This window comes from Colias eurytheme, chromosome 2, assembly GCF_061535395.1.
Source record: "Colias eurytheme isolate Ceu_HAF_F1 chromosome 2, ilColEury1 Martin Lab GWU primary, whole genome shotgun sequence".
In the NCBI taxonomy this organism is placed as follows: Eukaryota; Metazoa; Arthropoda; class Insecta; order Lepidoptera; family Pieridae; genus Colias; species Colias eurytheme.
In genome coordinates this window covers 7,957,613-7,979,137 of record NC_142981.1, presented here as the reverse complement: position 1 = coordinate 7,979,137, position 21,525 = coordinate 7,957,613, and the positions used below count along the sequence as shown (strand labels likewise).

General features: G+C 33.0%; 3 protein-coding genes across 5 annotated transcripts; 1 reads left to right on the top strand and 2 right to left on the bottom strand.

The window, feature by feature from the left end:
- Window positions 1–896: 896 nt before the first annotated feature.
- Window positions 897–14,868, bottom strand: cnn (phosphodiesterase 4D interacting protein centrosomin). 3 transcript variants are annotated; one of them, XM_090114657.1, is made up of 13 exons: window positions 14,716–14,868; window positions 14,072–14,113; window positions 8,044–8,096; window positions 7,800–7,939; window positions 7,411–7,530; window positions 7,237–7,311; window positions 4,807–4,862; window positions 4,570–4,600; window positions 4,300–4,407; window positions 4,074–4,228; window positions 3,924–3,995; window positions 1,820–2,892; window positions 897–1,609 (listed from the first exon to the last, which is right to left on the bottom strand). In XM_090114657.1, exons 2-13 carry the CDS (start codon window positions 14,101–14,103, stop codon window positions 1,416–1,418), a joined length of 2,109 nt encoding a protein of 702 aa, XP_089970783.1. In that variant the 5' UTR covers window positions 14,104–14,113; window positions 14,716–14,868; the 3' UTR covers window positions 897–1,415. The 3 variants fall into 3 exon arrangements, with proteins under 3 accessions (XP_089970783.1, XP_089970779.1, XP_089970774.1); XM_090114653.1 differs by lacking the exons at window positions 14,072–14,113; window positions 14,716–14,868 and adding an exon at window positions 11,358–11,812; XM_090114648.1 differs by lacking the exons at window positions 14,072–14,113; window positions 14,716–14,868 and adding an exon at window positions 10,554–11,015.
- A 689-nt stretch (window positions 14,869–15,557) lies between these two features.
- Window positions 15,558–16,571, top strand: mRpS18B (mitochondrial ribosomal protein S18B). Its single transcript, XM_090114642.1, has 2 exons — window positions 15,558–16,101; window positions 16,333–16,571. Exons 1-2 carry the CDS (start codon window positions 15,697–15,699, stop codon window positions 16,471–16,473), a joined length of 546 nt encoding a protein of 181 aa, XP_089970768.1. The 5' UTR covers window positions 15,558–15,696; the 3' UTR covers window positions 16,474–16,571.
- A 37-nt stretch (window positions 16,572–16,608) lies between these two features.
- On the bottom strand, window positions 16,609–20,404 carry LOC149910513 (suppressor APC domain-containing protein 2). Its single transcript, XM_090114632.1, has 3 exons — window positions 19,069–20,404; window positions 17,933–18,154; window positions 16,609–17,323 (listed from the first exon to the last, which is right to left on the bottom strand). The coding sequence occupies exons 1-3, from the start codon at window positions 19,987–19,989 to the stop codon at window positions 17,210–17,212; spliced, it is 1,257 nt and encodes a 418-aa protein (XP_089970758.1). The 5' UTR covers window positions 19,990–20,404; the 3' UTR covers window positions 16,609–17,209.
- Between the last annotated feature and the right edge of the window lie 1,121 nt (window positions 20,405–21,525).

Sequence of the window (21,525 nt, the reverse complement as noted above, 5' to 3'; positions counted from 1 at the left end):
AGATGAAAATCAATTATCAGTTTTTAAATATCGCATATATACGTATCAGTTTTTTTTTGTTACATTGATTGGTTTAAATTGATACGTTTATTAATAATTTCTTTAGAAGATTAAATTATGCATTTTTTAGAATATTTACAAACCCCGTTTTCCAATTACAGAGCATAATGCGACTCAGTGCCGCACAATGCCGAATTATGCTGATGCTTAATTGGAACGTGAAACGCACCAGCAGGTTGCAAGTTCAGTGTTGAAAAAAAATATATTCATAGAGTTAGCAATAACCTCATTAATGTGTAAATAAAGTGGTATACATAATAATTGGTTGAAAAATATTTACGGTTATTTTAAGTAATTTGGATTTTGATTTTTTCATTAACATTTGTTTCAATGTTTCATCCATACTTATATTTATTTTTTAACACAATTTGAATTAACTTTGATTATTTCGAAAAAACTACAATGAAACGAAAGCTTTAAAATTTTTTCCAACAATTAATAATTACTAACGATAAATCGATTCACGCGCATAACTTTTTCTAGTGCTCGATTGTGCGAAGCGTTGCTGTAGTTGGAACATTCAACGTTAAGCATTATGCCGCATAATGCGCTCTAGTGCTGTAATTGGAAAACGGGGAAAGTGTCTCCTCTATAGCAGTGGGTCGATGACATTGCCTCACTAGCCGCCCCACGCCGCGCGCGCCGCGCTTGCAGCACAGATTTTGTTCGTGGTGTCTTCTCTATTCGTAGTAATAATAGCTCAATGGTGGGAAATCATTTCTTTTTGTACAGAAAATTACTATGCAAATACGTTTTTTTTTTGTGAATTATTTATTAATTTTAAATTTATTTTGTAAGGAATATACTTAGGTATAAATGATACACAAAGATTATTATTTTTTCATATTTTATTAAAAAAGTTAATGTCGTAAAAAATACAATTAAATAAGTACAACTTGATTAACGTTTAATACTAAGATAAATTATTACAACCACTTAGACCGACGCGATGCCGTCTATAGACACGTTATTAATCGCGAACCAGGGACAATATGTGAGTGACAATATTTATATCAATAATGAAAATCGTAATTTGTAGTTTCGGTATCCAAATTAGAATTACTTTTGTATTTGAACCATCACAGAGCTTTGTACCAAATTTTGGAATGATACCAAATTTATCATTTTGTGTAAAAGTTAAAAAAAAAATACTTCGCGACATGTGCTCATCAATATTCAATTCCGATTTAACAGCCATCGTTCAAAAAATCTTTTACATAATCTTTTCAGTAGGTGCATTTAATGTGCTCCACTTTTAAAATACCTCCGTTTTAAAAAATGAGACCAAAGAGGCACACATTAGGCTTTTCATATATAATCGGTAACTATTAGAGTATGTTACTCTTTATTTCATTTTAATTATGGTGTTCTAGATGATCACGAGCCTTACGGAGAACACCTTGGGTTTTATGAATTTCACGACAAATAGCCCGTTGCACGTTTCTTTTTCGCATATTGGCAGCATTTAATTGTGTTAAAGTCTCTGCTAGGGTCGCTTTAGTCCTTGCGAGTTTTTGTTTCAACACAACGTTTTCTTCATATAGAGAACCTGTGAAGCAAATTTCATATTACATATTATATTTTTAAATATGCATCAACAAATGATTGAGTGTTATAAAAAGTACTTAAAAATCTATATAGACAAATTTTAAATATGTATCGCATTTAAGTCAGATGAATACTGTTGTTTTTAAGCGTGCCTATTCTGTCTTTTCCAAAATTTCATCACAACGAAAACATATTTTAATGATATACTTACGGGGAGATAAATTAACTGCATCATTGTGTTCCAAACTTGACAATCTATCACTATCTATACCTTGATCTGGGGATGTTGGTCGCTCCTCCTCCGAATTAAGTGCATCATGAAACTCAGCAATTTTATTATCCGCCTCTAATGGTATTTTTCGAGTTATTTCAATTTCCAATCTAGAGTTAGCCTCTAAAGCGGCAGAGAGTTTTTCTCTTGTTTCCTCTAGTTCTCTCTCCACCCTCAATCTATCGTGATGCGCTCGAGCTCGTTCCAAGGCTGCCTGTGACGCTTGGACTGTGGCCTCATCTGCGGCCCGACGCAGAGAACGCTCGGTTTCCAAAAACGCAGCTTCAAGCTCTTGTTTTTCTGATCGTAACTTTTCTACTAATTGCACATTATATGCAATCTGCTGCTCATTATCCTTTATTTTGGTTTCGAAAAGTGATAATGTTTGTTTCATCTCTTCCACATTTCTGTTTGCATTGTCAAGTTTACATTGCTCCGATTCTACATATATTTTTAATTCGTCTTTTTCACTCACTAGATCGTCAATTTGTTTCATTGCAGTTTCTAATTTTGCACTGAGTTCTCTATTTTCATCTTTCAACTCTTGGTTATATTCTGTCAAGTCACTGATTTGATCTAATAATGCTTGATAATTATTTGTTTTTCGGTCTTCAGTACGTGAACCGAAAGACACGCGTGATCTTCGAGACCGATACTTTACATTGTCCGATGCTGATTCTCTTTCGACTCCAGCATTACATAGCCCAACTCTCGCTAACGACACGTTTCTGTCTGGCTCTGACCAATCCTCAGACTCGGAAATAGCATCAGCCTGAGGATATGATCTCTTTTTAGAGGAATGTCTATGATTTTCGTCATTGCAATTTAAGTGATGGCCAAACATCATGGTCAAATCTTCTATCCTCATAGATTGAGAAATATCGAGGTTGCTTTCGTCCATAGTGAAATCATCAGGAGCCATCGATTCGTCTAGTTTTAACCCAACTGGAAGAGCAAGGCTTTGTTCCAAAATACTTTCACATAATTTTTTCTTTTCCTCTCCAAGGACACATCTATAAAAAAATATGCAAATTTATATAAGTTCGAAAGTACTTATATAATATTAAACATACATAAATATACTTTTATTAAGGGCCGATTTTTCAATGCTTGGATAAAGCTTATTCGTCGAATAATGTATAATAGCATCTACAGACGCTCCGATTTGGTTGGTGCCAACCATCCGACCACGACCAAATCGGAAAGTGTAGAGAGCGGTCGGTCCGACATAATTATTATTAATATTGGTTTGACGTGGTCGGATGCGCCGGCGATACCGACCAAACCAACTTCCTATCCGATCCAACCAAATTGGAACGTCTGGAAGCTTTGTTCCGACCAAATCGGCTCATTCCATAGAGTAATATAGGTAATTGGCTCATTCACATTCGCAACGCCGCCGGTGTAGGACGTCAACATGAACGCCGAGGGAGTTACGGTCACCGAACGTGACATATTAATAAAATTGCTGGAACTATATAAAGACTTTCCCTGTTTGTGGGACTTAAGTAACAAAGATTACGCAAATAGAGATGCCAGAAATCAAGCGTATTTTATTATGTTAGAAGTATTAAAAAAAATTGACAGTGCGGCTACATTAAAAACCTTAAAAAATAAGTTGTAAGAGCCGCATATGACTGTAATTTTCTCTATTTCTATAGTAGAATTTAGCCCATTCTCTTCGTACTATGGTCAACTGACATATTACTCTATGGTCAACTGACGGCTGGAAGGCCAACCGTCGGACAATCTGTAGCAATGTTGGAATGGTTGCCTTGTCGGTTCCGATATGGTTGGCACCAACCAAATCGGAGCGTCTGTAGATACATTAAAACTACCATTTTAAAAACGTATTCTAATTGCCCGTATTTGACAGTTTACGTGACATTTTAATATTATCGTGTAATACTTTAATAGACGGATAAGTTTTATTCAAGCATTGAAAAATCGGCCCTAAATCAATTAAAATTTACAGGATTGTCTTTCACACTCGCTACGCGATCGTATTTTATATATTATACATAAAATATAAAAATATACATACTTGTGAGACAAAAGTTTATCCAAAAAATAAGCCATTCCCTGAAGTCGCTTAGTAAGGATCTGCTGTAAATTTCTGAAATTAAGAATTGGAAAATATTAACAAAAATATATGTACTCAAATCTATCTTATATTAGTAAATAAATATATTACCCAGTGGGGTCTGTTGTTTGTCCATGTTCAACAGTAGTTTGTAGCTGTCTTACTTTATTTTCCAAATCTTTAATGTGTTCGTCTTTGCATTTTAATATCTCCTCGTATTTCTCCATTTGGGAATCACTTACATGTGCATATGTCAGTTCCTTATTCTAAAAGCAAAATCAAATATTTACAAAATATCCAAAAAGTTAGTTCATCAACTAAATGAAAAGAGCATTACCAATTTCAATTTTTTTATTTCTTTGTCTTGTTGTTGAATCTTCTTCATGCATTCTTTTATCATTTGTAAAGCCTTCCGATTCTCTTTTCTTAATCTTGTAAGCTGATCCTGTTGGCATTATTACACATTTCAATAATATTCAGTTTTTTTTTAATAAGTAGGTACATAGTTTATATTTAAAAATTTAATATAATATAACTAACTAGATCATATTAACTATATATTTATGTTAAAAACGAAAAATTCATTGGGTTGTCAAGAAAAACTTACCATTTCGTCATTTGTTGCAGCTAAGTTTTCTCTACAAAACAAATAATATGGATTTTATTAATTATAAAAGATTTATTTGGTAACAGTTACGTATAATATGCGTGCAATCTACAAGTATATAATATAGCCTGCATGTTTTATTGACAATGGATGGATTTCGAAAATATTTGTAAAATTGTATGATATAAAATAGTGATAGGTATATTATGTTCTGTCTTTTGATAAATGCAGCTTTACCTTGCTGATTCAGATTCCTGGTAGGTTTCATCAGCCTTCTCATGTCCATTTGTATCCTATAACACGTAAAAATAATTCTCGTGAAATTAATTTGATATACTTAACTAGGTATATATAGCCCGAAAGTTTGTAAGAATGTATGTTTGTTTTATTTCACGCAAAAACCACTGAACGGATTTAGATGATACTTAAAAGTTATGTAGCAAGAATTATTATTCTTAGCTTAGCTATATACAGTAGCACCTCTATAAGTCGAATATCAAGGGAGACGCCAAAAAATTCGAGTTATAGAGTTTTCAACTTATGGAGGATTTCGACTTAGGCGGATTTTGATTCGACATAAAGAGTTTGAGGTTTATTCTTATAAATTTTGAGTTAGAGAGGTAAAATAAATTAAAATTCAACTTGCAGAGGTCACAAACATGTTTTTATTTATTATAAATCAACATTATTTCAAATCATTGTAAAATAAAAAAGAGGCATTAAAAAGTCAGTATTTTTTTTGCTTTAGATAATTTGGTTGTTCTCTAGCATTTTATAATCTATAAAGAGCAAAAAATTCTTATTTTTCAAAGATACTGGTTTTTTTTTAAACTTTCGTAAGATATCCAATGCGGTTCTTGCCTTTTTGATGGAAACCCATGGAGCGCATGTACTATTCACGTCTTCTATGTCATTTTAATCATTAGTATCGGTTTTCTGAGCTACTGAATCGATAATTTCGTCATCAGATAGTTAACGCAAACACGTGTTTCGTGAGTCATAAATTAATTATCGTATACCTACTCCTAAAATGTTTTCTAAGAAACAATAGTGTACTTGCACTGTCGGCAAATTCTTAAAGTCGGTAACTTATTTTTGATCGAACAATAGAGGTAATAAATTAGAAAATCATCAAGTTATAAAGGTTGTAAAATGAAACGTTGCTATGTTCGAGATACAGAGGTCAAATTTGATTTTTAACCGACTTCCAAAAAAACGAGGAGGTTATCAATTCGGCCGGTATAATTTTTTTTTTTTTTTGGATGTATGTACACCGATTACTCCTAGGTTTCTTAACCGATTTACGTGATTCTTTTTTTGTTCGATGCGGGATGGTGTCGAATTGGTCCCATAAAAATTTTATTCGGATAAACCCAGTAGTTTTTATTTTATGAGCATTTTTGTCTGTACTCGATGACTTCATTGAAATGTAGCAAGTAACTTTGATTCACTTCCCGGTAACCGATTGAGCTGAAATTTTGTATACTTATGTAAATTGGATAGCGATGAAACATTATCATAGACATAGAGCTGATTTGATGATGGAATCGGAAGGTGGCCTTAGGAACTCAGTAATATATTGACTCAATTATATCGAGATTGGGCTCGTTTGATTCGTGTTGATAAATACACTAAAAAGTATTAAATAAAAATAACTGCGTTAAAAACAACCGACTTCATAAACAGAAAAGTAAAAAATAAAAAAGATTTGATATTATTAATTACTACATATTATTTAGATGTGCTATTTATTAAATAGGTTTGAAGTCGGTGCCAAACACTAGTATTAAGCCCGTGCACCGACATCAAACCTTTTTAGTAAATAGCACATCTAAATAATATGTAGTAATTAATAATATCAAATCTTTATTATTTTTTACTTTTCTGTTTATGAAGTCGGTTGTTTTTAACGCAGTTATTTTTATTCGAGTTATAGAGTGAAAATATGTACCAAAATGGCTTGGAGGGACTCGGTGATTATTTCTACTAACAGAGGGTCAAAATTTCAAGTAATAGAGGTTTTCGGGTTTCAAGGGAAGGGAACAAGATATTTTTTCGAGATTTGGAGGTTTTTGACTTATCGAGGTTCGACTTAACGAGGTGCTACTGTATATATATTATTCTTCTTAGCTATACAGGGTGTCCCACCGTTGGTATACTAAGCTCAAAGGATGTTATAGTTTTGCACACGCTGAGTACGTAAAAAATACTTATAAAATTCCAGTAGGATTTTTTTTAAATAGATGAATTCTTAAAGCTCTATGTGTCGACCCCTAACAAGCAACCCGCCCAACTTTGCCACCCGCACGTGAGCTTTCTTATAAGATTATGTTTTCATTGATAAAATGCTCACATTAGCGAAGCGGTATATGCCGGCTGCGCGAAGATAGTGAAGAAAACATGGATTTTCAGGAAAAATTTAGCAAAAAAATTTTGACGTAATTTTTTTGTTTAAGTATTTTTTACGTGATCAATGTATGCAAAACAACAAGTCCCTTCACGCTTAGTATACCGTTAGTGGGACACCCTGTATACAATACTTGCTTACCCATCGGTGAAACAGCGCATCACAGTTAGTTGTGAAATAACATCAACATACATTTTTATTATAAAAGTTATTTCTATAGGTACATGATGTTAAATAGTAAATAATTAAATAAACATTACCTTCTGTTTTACATTTTCTTTTTTTAGATTACTGTTGTTCATGGAAACCTCCGCGGCTTCTGTAGAAATCGATCCCTAGAAATTTATAAGAAATCTATGAATGATGAATTGGCCGAAATTTTGACAAAACAATCAACATTGAAATTATTGGAGGTAAATTTTTATAGTAACTACCTGATTCTCTAATACGTCAATCGCTTCTGCGGCGGCCGCCAATAATTCTTGTTTATCACTCAACTGCCTTCTTAATTCTTCTACTTCCACCTGAAGCCTCACATTATGTTCTAATAGACCCTGATGTGCAGAACAGAAATTGTGAATGAAATAAAATAAATAAGAAATACTATATTTAAATTAATTAACTTATATTATAAAGCTAAAGTTGTTTTTTCGAACTCAGAAACTACTGGGGCGAATTAAAATATTATTTGCGTGTTACAAAGTCATACCTATTAAACCTCATCAGGCTACGAAAAGTACGAAACGCGCGACAGGAGCATCAATGAAAAATATTGCAAAACATATAATATTATATACATCTGGTATAAATATAAATAAAATACCTGGACAGCGGGTGGTGAACCATTTCCCAATTTCTCCTCAAGAAAATATATACGCAACTTAAGTTGAAAATTCTCTTTTCGCAATCCATTTAATTGTTCTTCATACTGCTTCATACTTATACCACTTGCAGTTGTAACATCTTAAACATAATTTTATTTTTAACAGATATTTAAGTAATAGTATTTTATTATGATCCTTTTTTTAATTCTATTAATTATTTTGCAAAATGTGAGAAGAACTTACCATGTCCTTCTTGGTTAGGTAATGTCATTTCTTGTAGTTTTCGCGGGCTGGTACTAGAAATAAATATTAAAAATAAGTTTTATATAATATAACACCTGTTGTACATCTAACGCACGAGCGTTGTTAATGAAGATGAAAATGCATTGTACGAACAATGCAGTTTCGTTTAAAATAAAAGTGGTAAGTACCTACCAACAAAAGGAGAGTTTTACCGTTTACAAATAAACATCTAAATTAGCACAATAAGGTGCAGGTAATTGTAGTGTTAGAAACATGGAATACATAATTATGTTACCTATAGACCGGGAGATACTGACACAAAATTTCGAGTCATTTGTAACAGGATGGCGGTTCTACAGGGGTCTTAGTACGCAATGATAAAAAGAAAAATGATGGTGTGATCGCTGGTATCGGTGGTTAAGTCGCGTGGGCGTTAGCCGAACTCGTCGGAAAAATAGCGAAAGTCAAACGATTTGTAACACAAAAATTTTAGTATTTACCGATAGCCCATAAAAAAGAAGTAGGCGGTAGTGTCATGCCATACTTTTCCGGTGTGACTTACAGCCCGCCATACCGACGCGAATATGTTGATTTAAATAAAATAATTATTCAACCATTTGTACCAGGCTAACTTTTGCACAGGTAACCATCGTCGTGCAGCCATTTACGAAAATCGCCATGCCATACTTTTCGGACGATTCCAAATGGTCGCCATACCGCCGAAAATCTGCAAAAAAAAATTTATTTCGCCAAACTTTTTGTACCAGTATTGCATTTGGATTTTTGGAGAGTATTTGATAAAATGTGACCATTATTATATTTGCCATACTTCTAGTAGGGGGAAAAAGTGCTGTCATACTTGAAAAATTAATTTAGTGTTAATAATTTATATAAGTGAAGATTTCCAACACCTAGATCTTTGAAATTTTGTATTTATATTCTTTGATCCTCAAACTTCCAGGAAAAATAAGTGCCATACTGTTACAAATCGTTTGACTTTCGCTATTTTCCGACGAGTTCGACTAACGCCCACGCGACTAAGCCGCCGGTACCAGCGTTCACACCATCATTTTTCTTTTTGTCATTGCGTACTAAGAACCCTGTAGAACCCCCATCCTGTTACAAATGACTCGAAATTTTGTGTCAGTATCTCCCGGTCTACTATATGTACCTACTTAAAAGCGCATAATTAGCCCTAATTTAGCGATATCAAAGCGTCGCTATTCGCTAAGGCTATCGGCATTTTTATATACCTACTATGTTATCGGTTCACATACAATATACATTATAATATTGTTTGACAATTTTGAAAAATAAATAGTGGGTCTACCAGAATCTGATGGCATATTTATATTTGAAAAATAAAAGATTTTCATGTGGATGATGTGGCAACTTTATTTGACAACTATCAAATTGGTTGTCAAATTATTTGTGTTGATGATTAATTTTTAGGATTTTGTCTTCAAAATCTTCGAAATGTCGATAAAACCGCTGCGATCACAAGCAAGAGGTGTTGTTTACAATGTGTATAGAAAAATATTCGATGAAGAAGGGTCAAACACATCATAATTTTCAATTTTAAAGCGCGTGAAAGATTTTATTGCTAAGTTGGACTTACCCGTTTTGATACTTTAAATTAAAAATGTTATAAATAGGTAACTATAATATTGTTTGTTGATTTAAATATAATTTTATGAAAACTTATTACAGGAGTTTCCAATTCGGCTATTTGTCAAGTCCAAGGTGTACAAGTCAATTTTATAACTTACGAAAATAAACATGATTTTATTTTATTATTGTTTTATTTTATAAAAAATTATAAACAATCGTTAATTAATTAATAAGTTTTGATCTGCATTATCATTACATCCATATTTTCCTATATTTTCACATGCCATAATGATATACATATATTCAAATATAGGTATGTGTAAATACATAATATTATGTATTACCTTTAGAAAAGTAATATGTATTTTATACATTTATTAAGTACCTACATAATATTACGTGGATATCTCATTATTAAATACAGTATTATCCACTTGTTTAATGCGACTAATGATATTGAGGACAAAATAAAATATACGCAGTATCAAAATCGTTCAGTCCATTTTCCCTAGGGTTGCATACTCAAAATTTTGATTTCCCTAATTGCCATCAGATTCTGGTTTACCTATATAATATTTATTTGTTTATTTACAAATCAATAATATTTTAATTTATTTTCTGTGATATTTTGTTGTTGGAACAGCGACGTCGTGTTTTGTTTGATTATGTGACTACATATTATTGTTATTTGTTATTGTTAATTACCTATATGTGTATTATTACTTCTCTTTTTTTAATTAATTTTGCTTGATTTTGCTATTATCAAATAAATAACTATGATAAAATATATTTGCCACATAAGATGTAACACAAATTCTGCTTTATATGGAATAAGGGAATTATATTGAATTGAAGGAAAATTATCAAAAATAAAAACAATTTTGATATTCATGACTTACCTGAAAGGTGATGATATATTTGGATTATTACCATGTTTAGAACTATTCATTCGTGGTAAAGTAGCCATTGTTTCTTTTTTTCAATCACATTACAGAATATTATTTATAAATAAGTAAGTAATTGGTATTCACAATCACAAATATAACTAATGTACTGGCACTATGAACTTTGTCAATTACTGATAAACAGAGTACCTACATTATCACTATGTAACAATTATAATATAGAAATTCAACCCTATTGTTTCACTGAACTAATGAATAAAATCCCTGTAATAATTTGCACTTGTTTTGATTCTCTACCAGATGAAACTGTATTTAGGGCAGAAAAGGGCCGATGTTAAGGATTCGGGACTGCTCGACCGCCACCGCAAGCCGTTGAAACAAAACACTACATATGATTTAGATGCGACGAAAAGAGATGGATACAGGAGGGGCGTAGACGGATGCTGTTCATTACAATATATAGGACAAAAATAGACACGATGCGTCGCACGTCATGCAGAAACTCTCAATATTAAAATGGATACTTTATAGAAGTGACAACGACCATAAAAAGTTGCAGGTAGTAGTAGGCACCTTGTTATGAAACTACCTGATAGATTTCATTTACAATGAATAGAGGCAGTTAAATTCATAGCGAAATGTATTAATTGGTTAAAAGAACTACTTATAATCTATACATATTATATACATATATAACAAATAAGTAATTTATTTCCCAATATAAATTATATTAAACCCGTCGAATAGACTAATTTGGATAAATAAGCCTGATTTCGAAAAATATTGCAATATACTTACTTCTTTTGGATTATTACCAAAAATATGATAAAATATTTCATTCCTTAAAACCAGTGGGCCAAGATAACCACTTTGTGGAGCCCAGGAACAGATAGAAGACGTCGCGGCAGGCCGAAGAAGAGATGGCTAGATGAACTTCACCAATTTAAAAATGACTGGTTTTCATTAGGACAAGACCGCGATTCGTGGAAGCGACTTGGAGAGGCCTTTGCTCAGCATTGGGACACGACAGGCTGTTACAATTACAATTACAATACAACATCAAGACAACATCCATATCCAGTTTTTGTACTTTTCACAAAATATCACTCAGACAAGGCAAGGCTATTCGAAACTCATCTAGTGTTTATATATATGCTATTTTATTGTCAGGGGTGTTAAAATATAGACTGATTTCCGAAATGAGGTTTGATAGATGTTCCTACTTCTTATCTGTTCTCTGTAAGCAAGTTTAGTGACGGCATAGTGATGAATGCTATTATTTTTTACGCCCCGGTATCTTTCCAAGCTTGTTCCAAGCCGACCTCCTGATGATCAAATGTTCAGATTTTGACACGGATCTGTAGGCAAATAGTTTTTATCTTTTGCGGTGTTGTGGCTGATGATTTTTAATTTTCTTCCTTTCTTTTTTGAATCGAGAAATCTTGTTTTAAAGTTTTATTATTTATTATACTATTTAGGCATATTTTTATTAAATAATTTTTACGAAAAGAAAAGTATCACAAGTTAAATGTGGTATCATGGCTACTATGGTATCGTAACTCACATACGGATGTACCAATTTTCATTTAGTTGTTTTGTGTAATATTTTATTCAGAGTGATCTATGCTATGTTTCATGAAAATCTATTCATCATTTTGAAAATCATCAGCTCATGCACCAGCAAGTTCACGTTCAAGTGAACTGCGCGGTTTGTAGCGACAGCTCGAGCAGTCAACGACCGACCGCTCGAGCAGTCCGTGTACGACGCTCAGCCGTTAACTGCTCGAGCAGTCTGTACTCTGTGTACGGCCGGGCTAAGATTAGCACTGGTGGAAACGGATTCAGCTAAGATACATTTTTTATATGGAAGGATGCGTGCTATGTGCAGACTGCAGAGCGCCTACTATCGATACATCGCATAGCTCAAGCTGCGCATCTTCCTCGCAAAGCTTTTTTGCGGCGCGGGCGGCGCATCTTCATAGCACATCTTACTCGCAACGCTACGTAGCCACAGATTAGATACTAGACGTAGCTTAGTATCAGCATAGTATAAAGAGAGAAGAAGGCCAACTCCCGTCGTTTAGCCTAAACTCGCGAGGCGCAGGGTTGTCACTTGTCACACGGATATTTTAAATACATAATTGTATATAAACAAACAGCGGTCAGCGACCGCTCACAGCAATGGCGCGGCCCTCAAGAGACCCGACCGGTCCCGGAGTAGGAACCAAGCGGCGTTGTGTGCGTGCGTACGTACATGAACGTGGCGCGATGAACCCTTGTTCGAAGATAACTTACTTCTCTCTCTTTATTAGTATAGTACCGCATAGTTGGTATCAGTGGGAACGGTCACATAGTGTCATTTTCGTAGCATAGCTGCATATCACATATCTGGTGGAAAAGCACCCTTACACTCTTAATACTGTAGATAGAGAATTGAATGCAAAGGAAACATTCCTTATTGCTCAAGTAAGAAATAAAGGAAAAAAGAAAATTAAATATTGGTAAGGAATCATTGGACCGCGTGAACAAATTCACCTACCTTGGAAGCGTTGTGTCAGAGAATGGTGGTACCGAAGAAGACATCGCTTCAAGGATAGCCAAAGCCAGGGCCACTTTCGCTCGGCTGCGATCCGTGTGACAATCGAGTAAACTGACGCGGAGAATAGTTAAAACTTAAAATTTTCCAGTCAAACGTAAAGACCGTATTGCTATACGGATGTGAAACATGGAAGGTCACAAAGGAAATCACACGTCAGCTGCAGGTGTTTGTAAACCGCTGCCTTCGTCGCATCATCAGAATTTACTGGCCTAACACTATCTCCAACGACAACCTTTGGGAATGCTGCAACGAAAAACCGATCGCCCAACAGATTAAACGCCGTAAGTGGAAGTGGATTGGCCACACGCTACGTAGAGACCCGGAACACATACCAAAGCAGGCTTTGGATTGGAATCCCCAGGGAAAACGAAAACGTGGCCGTCCAAAGCTAACTTGGCGTCGGACTGTCATCGCAGAGGCCAAGTGTATAGGAAAATGCTGGAGCGAAATAAAACATGCCGCCAAAAATCGAGATACATGGCGATGTACTGTTGACGCCCTTTGCCCCACCTAGGGGCCTTAGGATATTAAATAAGTAAGGAATCATTGGACTATCAAACCAATCCGACACAACTTTAAGTATTCAGCATGTCGCTTGACATAAAACTACACTAAATATAAACAAAAAAAATATTTTTTATCAGTTGAAAATTAGCATTTAATATTTTTAATGCTAACATTAAACACTATATCATATGGCTATAGGCTTATATTGACATATTATAGATTCTAGGCTGTTTTATCATCATGTCAGGCAACCCTATTTAATCTTGGGTTAATAATAATCTAAGGGTGTTGTTGTGGCTCAAGTTGTTTATAAATCTATAACATAGGTATTTATAATGCATCATCAATATGTCATCATCTCAACCTCCATACATTTTCATATAAATATAAAAAGATATTAACTTACATGTGAAGGTTAATATCCCCTAAATCAGCCATAGCGAATTACCTGCAAAAAAATTATATTTTAGGGACAAAATAAATAAATAAACTGGCATCATAAATTAAACATGTTTCAATCAAAATAATAAATTAGTTCTTATTATATTATGCTGATTTGTTTATTTGAAAATGCTTATCTCACAAACTACTACACATTTGAAAAATGCTTTCACTGTTGTGTAGGTATAATATATAGTAAGAAATTGATTATGTACTATAAAATTGAAGTTTATGAACATTTTGTTTAAATATTGGTACTTACCTAGTTAAAATCGAGATTTATATTTATCAAAAAATTAATTTAATACCTTATAAATACTATTCAAATTTAAATCCTATTAATATTTTAATTGATGAAGTGGTAAAAGTCTAAAAAGTGTGGATGTATGTTTGATACTCTTTAACGCAAAAACAGCTGATCGAATCTGTATGAAATTTGGACAGAGAAAGATTATTTAAGTCTGAAATTGCACCAAGTCTAATTTTTACCCGTGCACAACGTGAATAAAGTTGCAGATTCCAGCAAGTAATAAAAATATAGATCAGATTAACTAAACTTATTATAGTGCATTATATTATGTTACCAAGACACAAAGAAAAAATACTTACATTCAATAAATTTTTGATACAATTAGGAGTTTGTTTTTATTTTACTTGAACAACAAGGAAACAGTGAAAAACAGAGCGCAATGTGATAAAATTAATGTAGGCGAAATTCGGAACGATTGTTTTTAAAATAACGCCCAAGCCCCAAACGCCTGTCATAAGTCATTTCCCGTTTATGACGGACCCGGGACCACAGACGGACGATGGACCAAAAATAACAAACCCACTATAGAGTTTTAATAAATTGTTACGATAATAGTTCATTCTCTATTATAAATTATGGCCTTACTTCTTGCCATGAAAACTATGGCCTAAACAATTTTTGTGCACAATCTGGTTGGTCCAATCATATTATGTTATTTAAATTTAAATTAAAATAAGTTACCGAACTATTCCACTACGAACCTAATATAATATGTATCATGATTGTAACCACATTGTAACATATTGTTTAATTTCCAAAAAACGTTGCACGAGATATGCTTTTTTTTAAATTTTACGGGCCCACATGTGGGCCCTTTATTTTTATTTATTTATTTATTATTTATTTATTTAGAAAACAAGCTTTCACATTTGTTTAAAATACAATTTTGCGATGCGAAACCTTACAAGGTTTGTAGCAACGCTCACAGTCGCATAAACACCGTTTGTTATTCGCAAGGAGGACAAAAGATGTGCCTACTTAAACCGGTTCCTTATCTATTCATGACATACAAATACAGGGTGTTCATTACAATGTTGCTTTTTATGTTCATTTTATTGTTTTTATTAATTCGTGAAAATATCTTTTGTATATTTAATACTCTGTGATTTACATTTGACATAATATGTAACAGCTGACTGTATAATCTGTATTCTGTTACTCTCTATTTGATATAACCTAGAAAATTTAGGAACACAAATTTCAAAATATTACATTTTCAGAAATACGTGAGAAATACTTTAATAAATTGGTTCAGATTTATAGTCTTATATTGAATAATAATGTCTATTTCAAGAAATATAAGGTCAATGATTAATAGGATAGTTTTATCGGACACAAGAAGAGGGGTTCGATTTTACTCCGAAGAAACGAACGAAAATGCTGAAGATGAAAAAAAGGAAATCGATCCAAGTAAAGATAGAACTAAAATAATTCCCGTTGAATCAAGTATACGATATATTCAAAGCAAAGCTTACAATCAAACTTATGGCGATAAGCCTGTTTGGCATCTATATCGTCGCAACCATAAAGGAGGTTTTGCTCCGAAGAAGACAAGACAAATGTGTATTCGAAACGGAGTAATAGCTACCGGAAATCCTTGCCCAATTTGCAGGGATGAATATTTGGTGTTAGATCCTAGGAATACGAAATTACTGGAACAATTTATATCGGAGTACACTGGACAGGTAATTTTTTATTAGTTAACTTTATTTATTCAAAAATAATACACATTAAAAAACATTGGAATTCAAAAAGCTTAAATGAGCTTAGTTAAAGAATTTTGAAAAATATTGTGCATATATAAATGATTGTGAGAATTATTTGAATCAAAATATTTTATTTACTTTTATTTGATAATTTTTTCTGGATAGATATATGACTATGCATATGACTAACTATATCATTTTCTTTTCTAGATTCTGGATGCTTTTAAAACGGGACTTTGTCAATACAAACATAGGCAGTTGTTAGTTGCCATTGAACAAGCCTGGGATCAAGGATACCTTACTTATGATGTACCATTTAGGGAGTATGATTACGCATTATACAATAATTAGTGATTTAAAGAATACTATTACAATATATTAGTTTTCATTTTTTTATTAGGAAGTATAACTTATCTACAAAACATTTAATAAATGTTAGTAATGGCACATACTAATTTTTAATTTGAAAATCCTTCTACAAAATACAAGTATAATGTATAATGTAAGCATATGTTTCAAATATGACTTAGCAAATATGATATTTTTATAATAATCTTAGCCAAAATCTTATAAAAAAATGACTAAACAATCAACAGTAGAACCTATTTAAGTAACCCTTTGATTGTTAACAATAACTTGATACAATCAGGCTAAAAATATTCTCTTTGTTAAGAGGACTTTTATTCATATAAACAGGGTTTCTTTTATTTTGGTGTATGCTAACTACCTCTTAGCTTAGGCTCTATAACTTTAAAATTCTCAATAAATAACAACAAAACAGTATATATATTCACAAAATCTATAGCTTAAATTTGTTGGAATCAATTTCATGTTCGTCTTATATAGGCTCTACTGTACTTTAATAAGTTAATTACATATTTTTTGGAATCATGTTTGTGTTCACCTACATTTTATATTTTGTTAAACACTATCAAGAAATATGTAGAGGGTAAAATTTATACATAAAAATAATAATTAATAAGATGTTTTTCTATTTTGATTATAAGGACCAAGTCCAACAATACTTTTAATATATGTCGAAAATTGCATATAATACATTATGTATGTTATTCATGTCTCAGTAGATTTAACTGAAATTATCAATCATTTTTGTTCTATTTCTTTGAAGTAGTAATTCTCTGATGAGGGCAGATTTTTCTCTTTCCAATACTGATATCCTTTCGTTTTTTCTGTTAACCTCCTGTAGAGAAAGGTTATAATTAGTAATCATTATTAAAGTAAATTTATTTAAGATCACGGTATTCCAGTGCTGTTTGATATTTCATAGATAGTTAGAAATAGGAAACATATAGATCTGTCAATGGTTCAAGTATGTATATGACTATTATACCGTACTAGCTTTCCCCCCGCATTGTCTTAATATTAACATATTTTTTATACTGTGTAGTATACCCAAGAGAGCCAAAATATCCAATATTGGTGAAAACAAAATATAATGGATATTTAGATTTGGTTAGATAGGTACGGTGAAGGACTTCATTATATTTTGTGTGTGTGTGCATATGTGTATTGGTTCACTGCAAAGATGATTAATTGTTTTGGTATAGATTTTCTGCTAATAGAATAAAAAAAATACTCAATAACCAAATGTTTTTCTCCTGACATAATAATTAGTTGCGTGTATATGGTGCCGCTTTTGCCAGATGCAGCAACGGATAATATAATTTGTGTTTTTTTAGAATAGAAAAATATTTTTTTTTTCTTATGGACACAGATAATGTATGTCCATAAGAAAAAGAAAATTATTTTGTGTGTTTATTTAGTAAAGTTATGAATAAACAATATTTACCTCAGCGAGCATTCTATTCTGCGATCTCAACACTGAAGCATTGCTGCTAGTGTTAGATGAAGCATTGAATATTGTTGCAGGTAAAGCCAAGTTCATATGCAATGACAGGGGCCAATGACGCCAACCAGTCGCCGTTGCTAGTGCCCCTAATTGTCGGTTGAGTTCTAAAATGCGAGCGCGTAGCAATTCCAAACGCTCCTGGTGTGCTTCATTGTAAGGTTCCTGAAATTATATTTCATTGTTCATAGTTCATAATATATATTTACAAATTATAGTATAGTAGCCCAAGAGGGGATTTTGGGATTAACTCGTCCGCGTCAGATTAATATAAGTTACGATACCTTGCCTATAGTTGATTACCCCTAGCCAGTATGAGCATTGAGCAGTTAGTATTGTGGAGTGCGCTCAAAGAATAATTAAAAAAAAATCCACCATTCTCTAAAGTTGCGCTCAAATCGTCAGATAAGCGTAATTGGGACCTCATATTTTAAGTAACCCCCCAATCGTCTAAGTAATCTTTATTAATTTATTTCAGTGACATTCTGACGCTCGAGTAAACATACATTTAGCATCGTAGGCTCCCCTAATTAACATTAACATAAACAAAACTAAGTAGGTTATTAACATTAACGTGGTATACGTTTTTGTTTAAAAGCAAGGTTGTTGCTTTATTGCGCAATATAAAGATTATGCATAAATATAATTATATTTTTATAATAGCTACGCACGCCTTGCGGTTTCATCTGCGTGTGAATGAGTTTTTCCTTTTAATACTTAGGTATGTAAGTTACTCCTTAACCACTATCTGACAGTGAAAGGCCCTTCAAAATCGGTCCAGCCGTTCTTGAGATAATAGCCGGAACATACAGACAGTCATAAATAGAAAAAAATACTATTTTGGTAAAAAGAACTAAACTAGAAAGACTATTTTGGTATATGAAACTGAAACTATAACGGTAAACTAAGATTTTCATTGGTCTCTAAGTTTGACTAAATCTGCTGATATGAACAAGGCATAGGATTGATAAACAGTTAAACACATTACGTTGATCGTATTTTGGGAGGTATCTATGGGATTCAACTAAATTGGTGCTTCTATTAAATTAATTCGTGAAATCGAATGCATAAAAGTTTACCACATAAGCACCCATCCTCCCAGCGTATCGCATTTTATCTTGCACTTCCGTTAGTTGTTTGAGGTACCACTCGCGAGCTTCTTCTACTGCAGTTAAACCTTGTAGCAAAATATCCTTCTCTTGTTCAATTTGTTTCATCTTCTTTAACAAATTATAGTCGACACCGTTATGCAATGTGTGTCGACGGGGTTCCCTGCGCCTTGATGTACGGCTTATGTACGATTGTGATCCGGTTGCAGAACGCCCGTCTCCTAACCCCCGACCTTGTCCTTCTATTGATTCAGTTATCTCTTCAATTTCCAATTTACTATTATTATTACTTTTTTCTGAGTCGGATATAATTCTAATAGTTTCTTTGCTGTCTACGACTTTCTCAAGTCTAGGTGGTTTTGGTGGTCCATATCCTCTATGAATTATATCGTGACTAGATAAAATGGATGTTCCAAGGTGTGATTTCTCACGCGAACTTTTGTCTTCAGCCAAATGTGGCATACTATGTGTGCGGTGTTGAGAACCAGGTTTTTTCATTGCATTCCAATTTCTTTCTCGATTCTGTGCACTATTTAAGTCAATTATTATTGGAGCTGAAGGAGGTCGATGATCTTGCGAACTCGCCTGTGAGTGATAATTAACATCCTCGACCTCTTCACTTACAATATCTATTTGTTTTGAAGTGCTCTGAACTTGATTACGCAGGAGACATATTTTGAGGCCAGTACAAAAACTATCAAATGTTAAGAAGCCGTCATGTGAAGCAACTTTTTGGAGGCTTTCAATAACCCCGTGAGGTAAACCTTTGGTACGATCATCACGCCAGCGGTTTTCAATGTCTGTTAATTTAACGTACCCAGTCCGTTTATCATCCATAATATCGAATAAGGTCCTCATTGCTGAAACGAATTGTTTTGGTAATGATTCCATGTTTCCAGTTCAAGTTATGAATTCACCTCCTTATTCTCACTTCGATACTTATTCGTACTGATGTGGCTACATTAATCAATAACAATAATATAATATTATGTATCCAATTGTATACTACTATTATTATCGAGATTTTTCTTGCAAAACTTTAAAATTAAAGGTTTTATAAATCTTAGAAATATAACTTTTAAATAAACGTTTTGAACACGGACCGGATTGTGGGAGTGATTTTGCAGACTAAACAAGATCGCGGTTCAAGTGTGAGTATAATATTATGTACGGAAACCGGTCAAGCGGCATTTTGGGCAAGTAGTGTAGTGCTATGGACGGTGCAGTCGATTTGGTTACTTATATACGAGGTAGTTAAGCATATTTTCAAGTGTCTCGTTTTGTTCTTAAATATGTAAGTACGTTAATATGTATTTTATTACTATTATTTATTTTTTATCAAACTCTTTCATATTTAGAATAACATAATATTATTTAGTTATAGTATGAAAGCTATATGCTGCTGTTTTTTTAAAGAATAGAAGAAATCTATTAGGTACGAGGCGGGATTCGAACCCGCGACCTTCGCTTGGCGGAACTTACGTTTGAAGTGAAATATTCGTTTTACCTGTATATCAAATATGTGGAATTTTAAGAAATAGGAACTTTAACTTTATAAGGCTAACTGTGCCGCGCTTCTTCATCCGTGGACGAAACTGTTTATATAATAATATCTACATTATGTGTTAGTCTGGTACATAAGCTACATCCCTGCCAAGCAATAAGCATCATCAAAAACAGTTGAGTAGTTTTGGCATGAAACAGTAACGAACATACGTTCATAAATTGTTACTAACATTCTAGCTTAAACAGAAAAACCAGCATCATTCCCGTGGGATTTACGATATAAAATCTTATGTCCTTTCTCATATCTCAAATCTTTCTCAAATTATCTTTGTACCAAACAGCAAATTTCAATCAAATCGGTTCAGTGGTTTCGACATGAAGAAGAGACAGTCATACAGACAGAATTACTCAAAAATCTTCTTTAATAAAATATACATATTATTATTATGATAAAATTAGGGATGTAACGATACATGATTTTGCCGATACGATACAGATACCGATATCGATGGCTTGGTAGAAAAATAAATAGTGAATTATGCATAAAAAGTTACCAACATTTAACATAGACTCAACTGTTAATCGTATTCTTTTAAATAATAATGCCAAATCAAAAAACAACAAAACCATTTATTTTAGTATTATTATTTTACAAAGTCAGTTAAACTTTAAGTAATACACATACAATCAGTACCTAATAAAAGTGTACTATTGGAGTTTTTTCAGAAAACAAAGTTCGCACGCGCGGGCGCGGCGGCCTTCCACATCGTTCATTGGGCGCGGTTTTTTGAATTGTTTGATATCGGTATCGGTTGTTTTATTATCGGCGATATATAATTTTGTACATATATATATATATATCGCAGTAGTATATATATATCGCAGGCAAATTGTATTATTTCGCCGTATTTCGCCATTTAC

What these genes read in the sequence shown, in the direction of transcription:
- cnn (XM_090114648.1), bottom strand. Translation starts at nt 10,621, where the DNA reads ATGGCTACTTTACCACGAATGAATAGTTCTAAACATGGTAATAATCCA. An exon ending in CAGGAATCTGAATCAGCAAG is followed by an intron (nt 4,601 to 4,806) that starts GTAAAGCTGCAT and finishes TTTGTTTTGTAG; the next exon opens with AGAAAACTTAGCTGCAACAA. An exon ending in CTGCAACAAATGACGAAATG is followed by an intron (nt 4,408 to 4,569) that starts GTAAGTTTTTCT and finishes TAATGCCAACAG; the next exon opens with GATCAGCTTACAAGATTAAG.
- mRpS18B (XM_090114642.1), top strand. Translation starts at nt 15,697, where the DNA reads ATGTCTATTTCAAGAAATATAAGGTCAATGATTAATAGGATAGTTTTA. An exon ending in TATCGGAGTACACTGGACAG is followed by an intron (nt 16,102 to 16,332) that starts GTAATTTTTTAT and finishes TTTCTTTTCTAG; the next exon opens with ATTCTGGATGCTTTTAAAAC.
- LOC149910513 (XM_090114632.1), bottom strand. Translation starts at nt 19,989, where the DNA reads ATGGAATCATTACCAAAACAATTCGTTTCAGCAATGAGGACCTTATTC. An exon ending in GGAGGATGGGTGCTTATGTG is followed by an intron (nt 18,155 to 19,068) that starts GTAAACTTTTAT and finishes ATATAATTTCAG; the next exon opens with GAACCTTACAATGAAGCACA. An exon ending in AGAATAGAATGCTCGCTGAG is followed by an intron (nt 17,324 to 17,932) that starts GTAAATATTGTT and finishes CTTTCTCTACAG; the next exon opens with GAGGTTAACAGAAAAAACGA.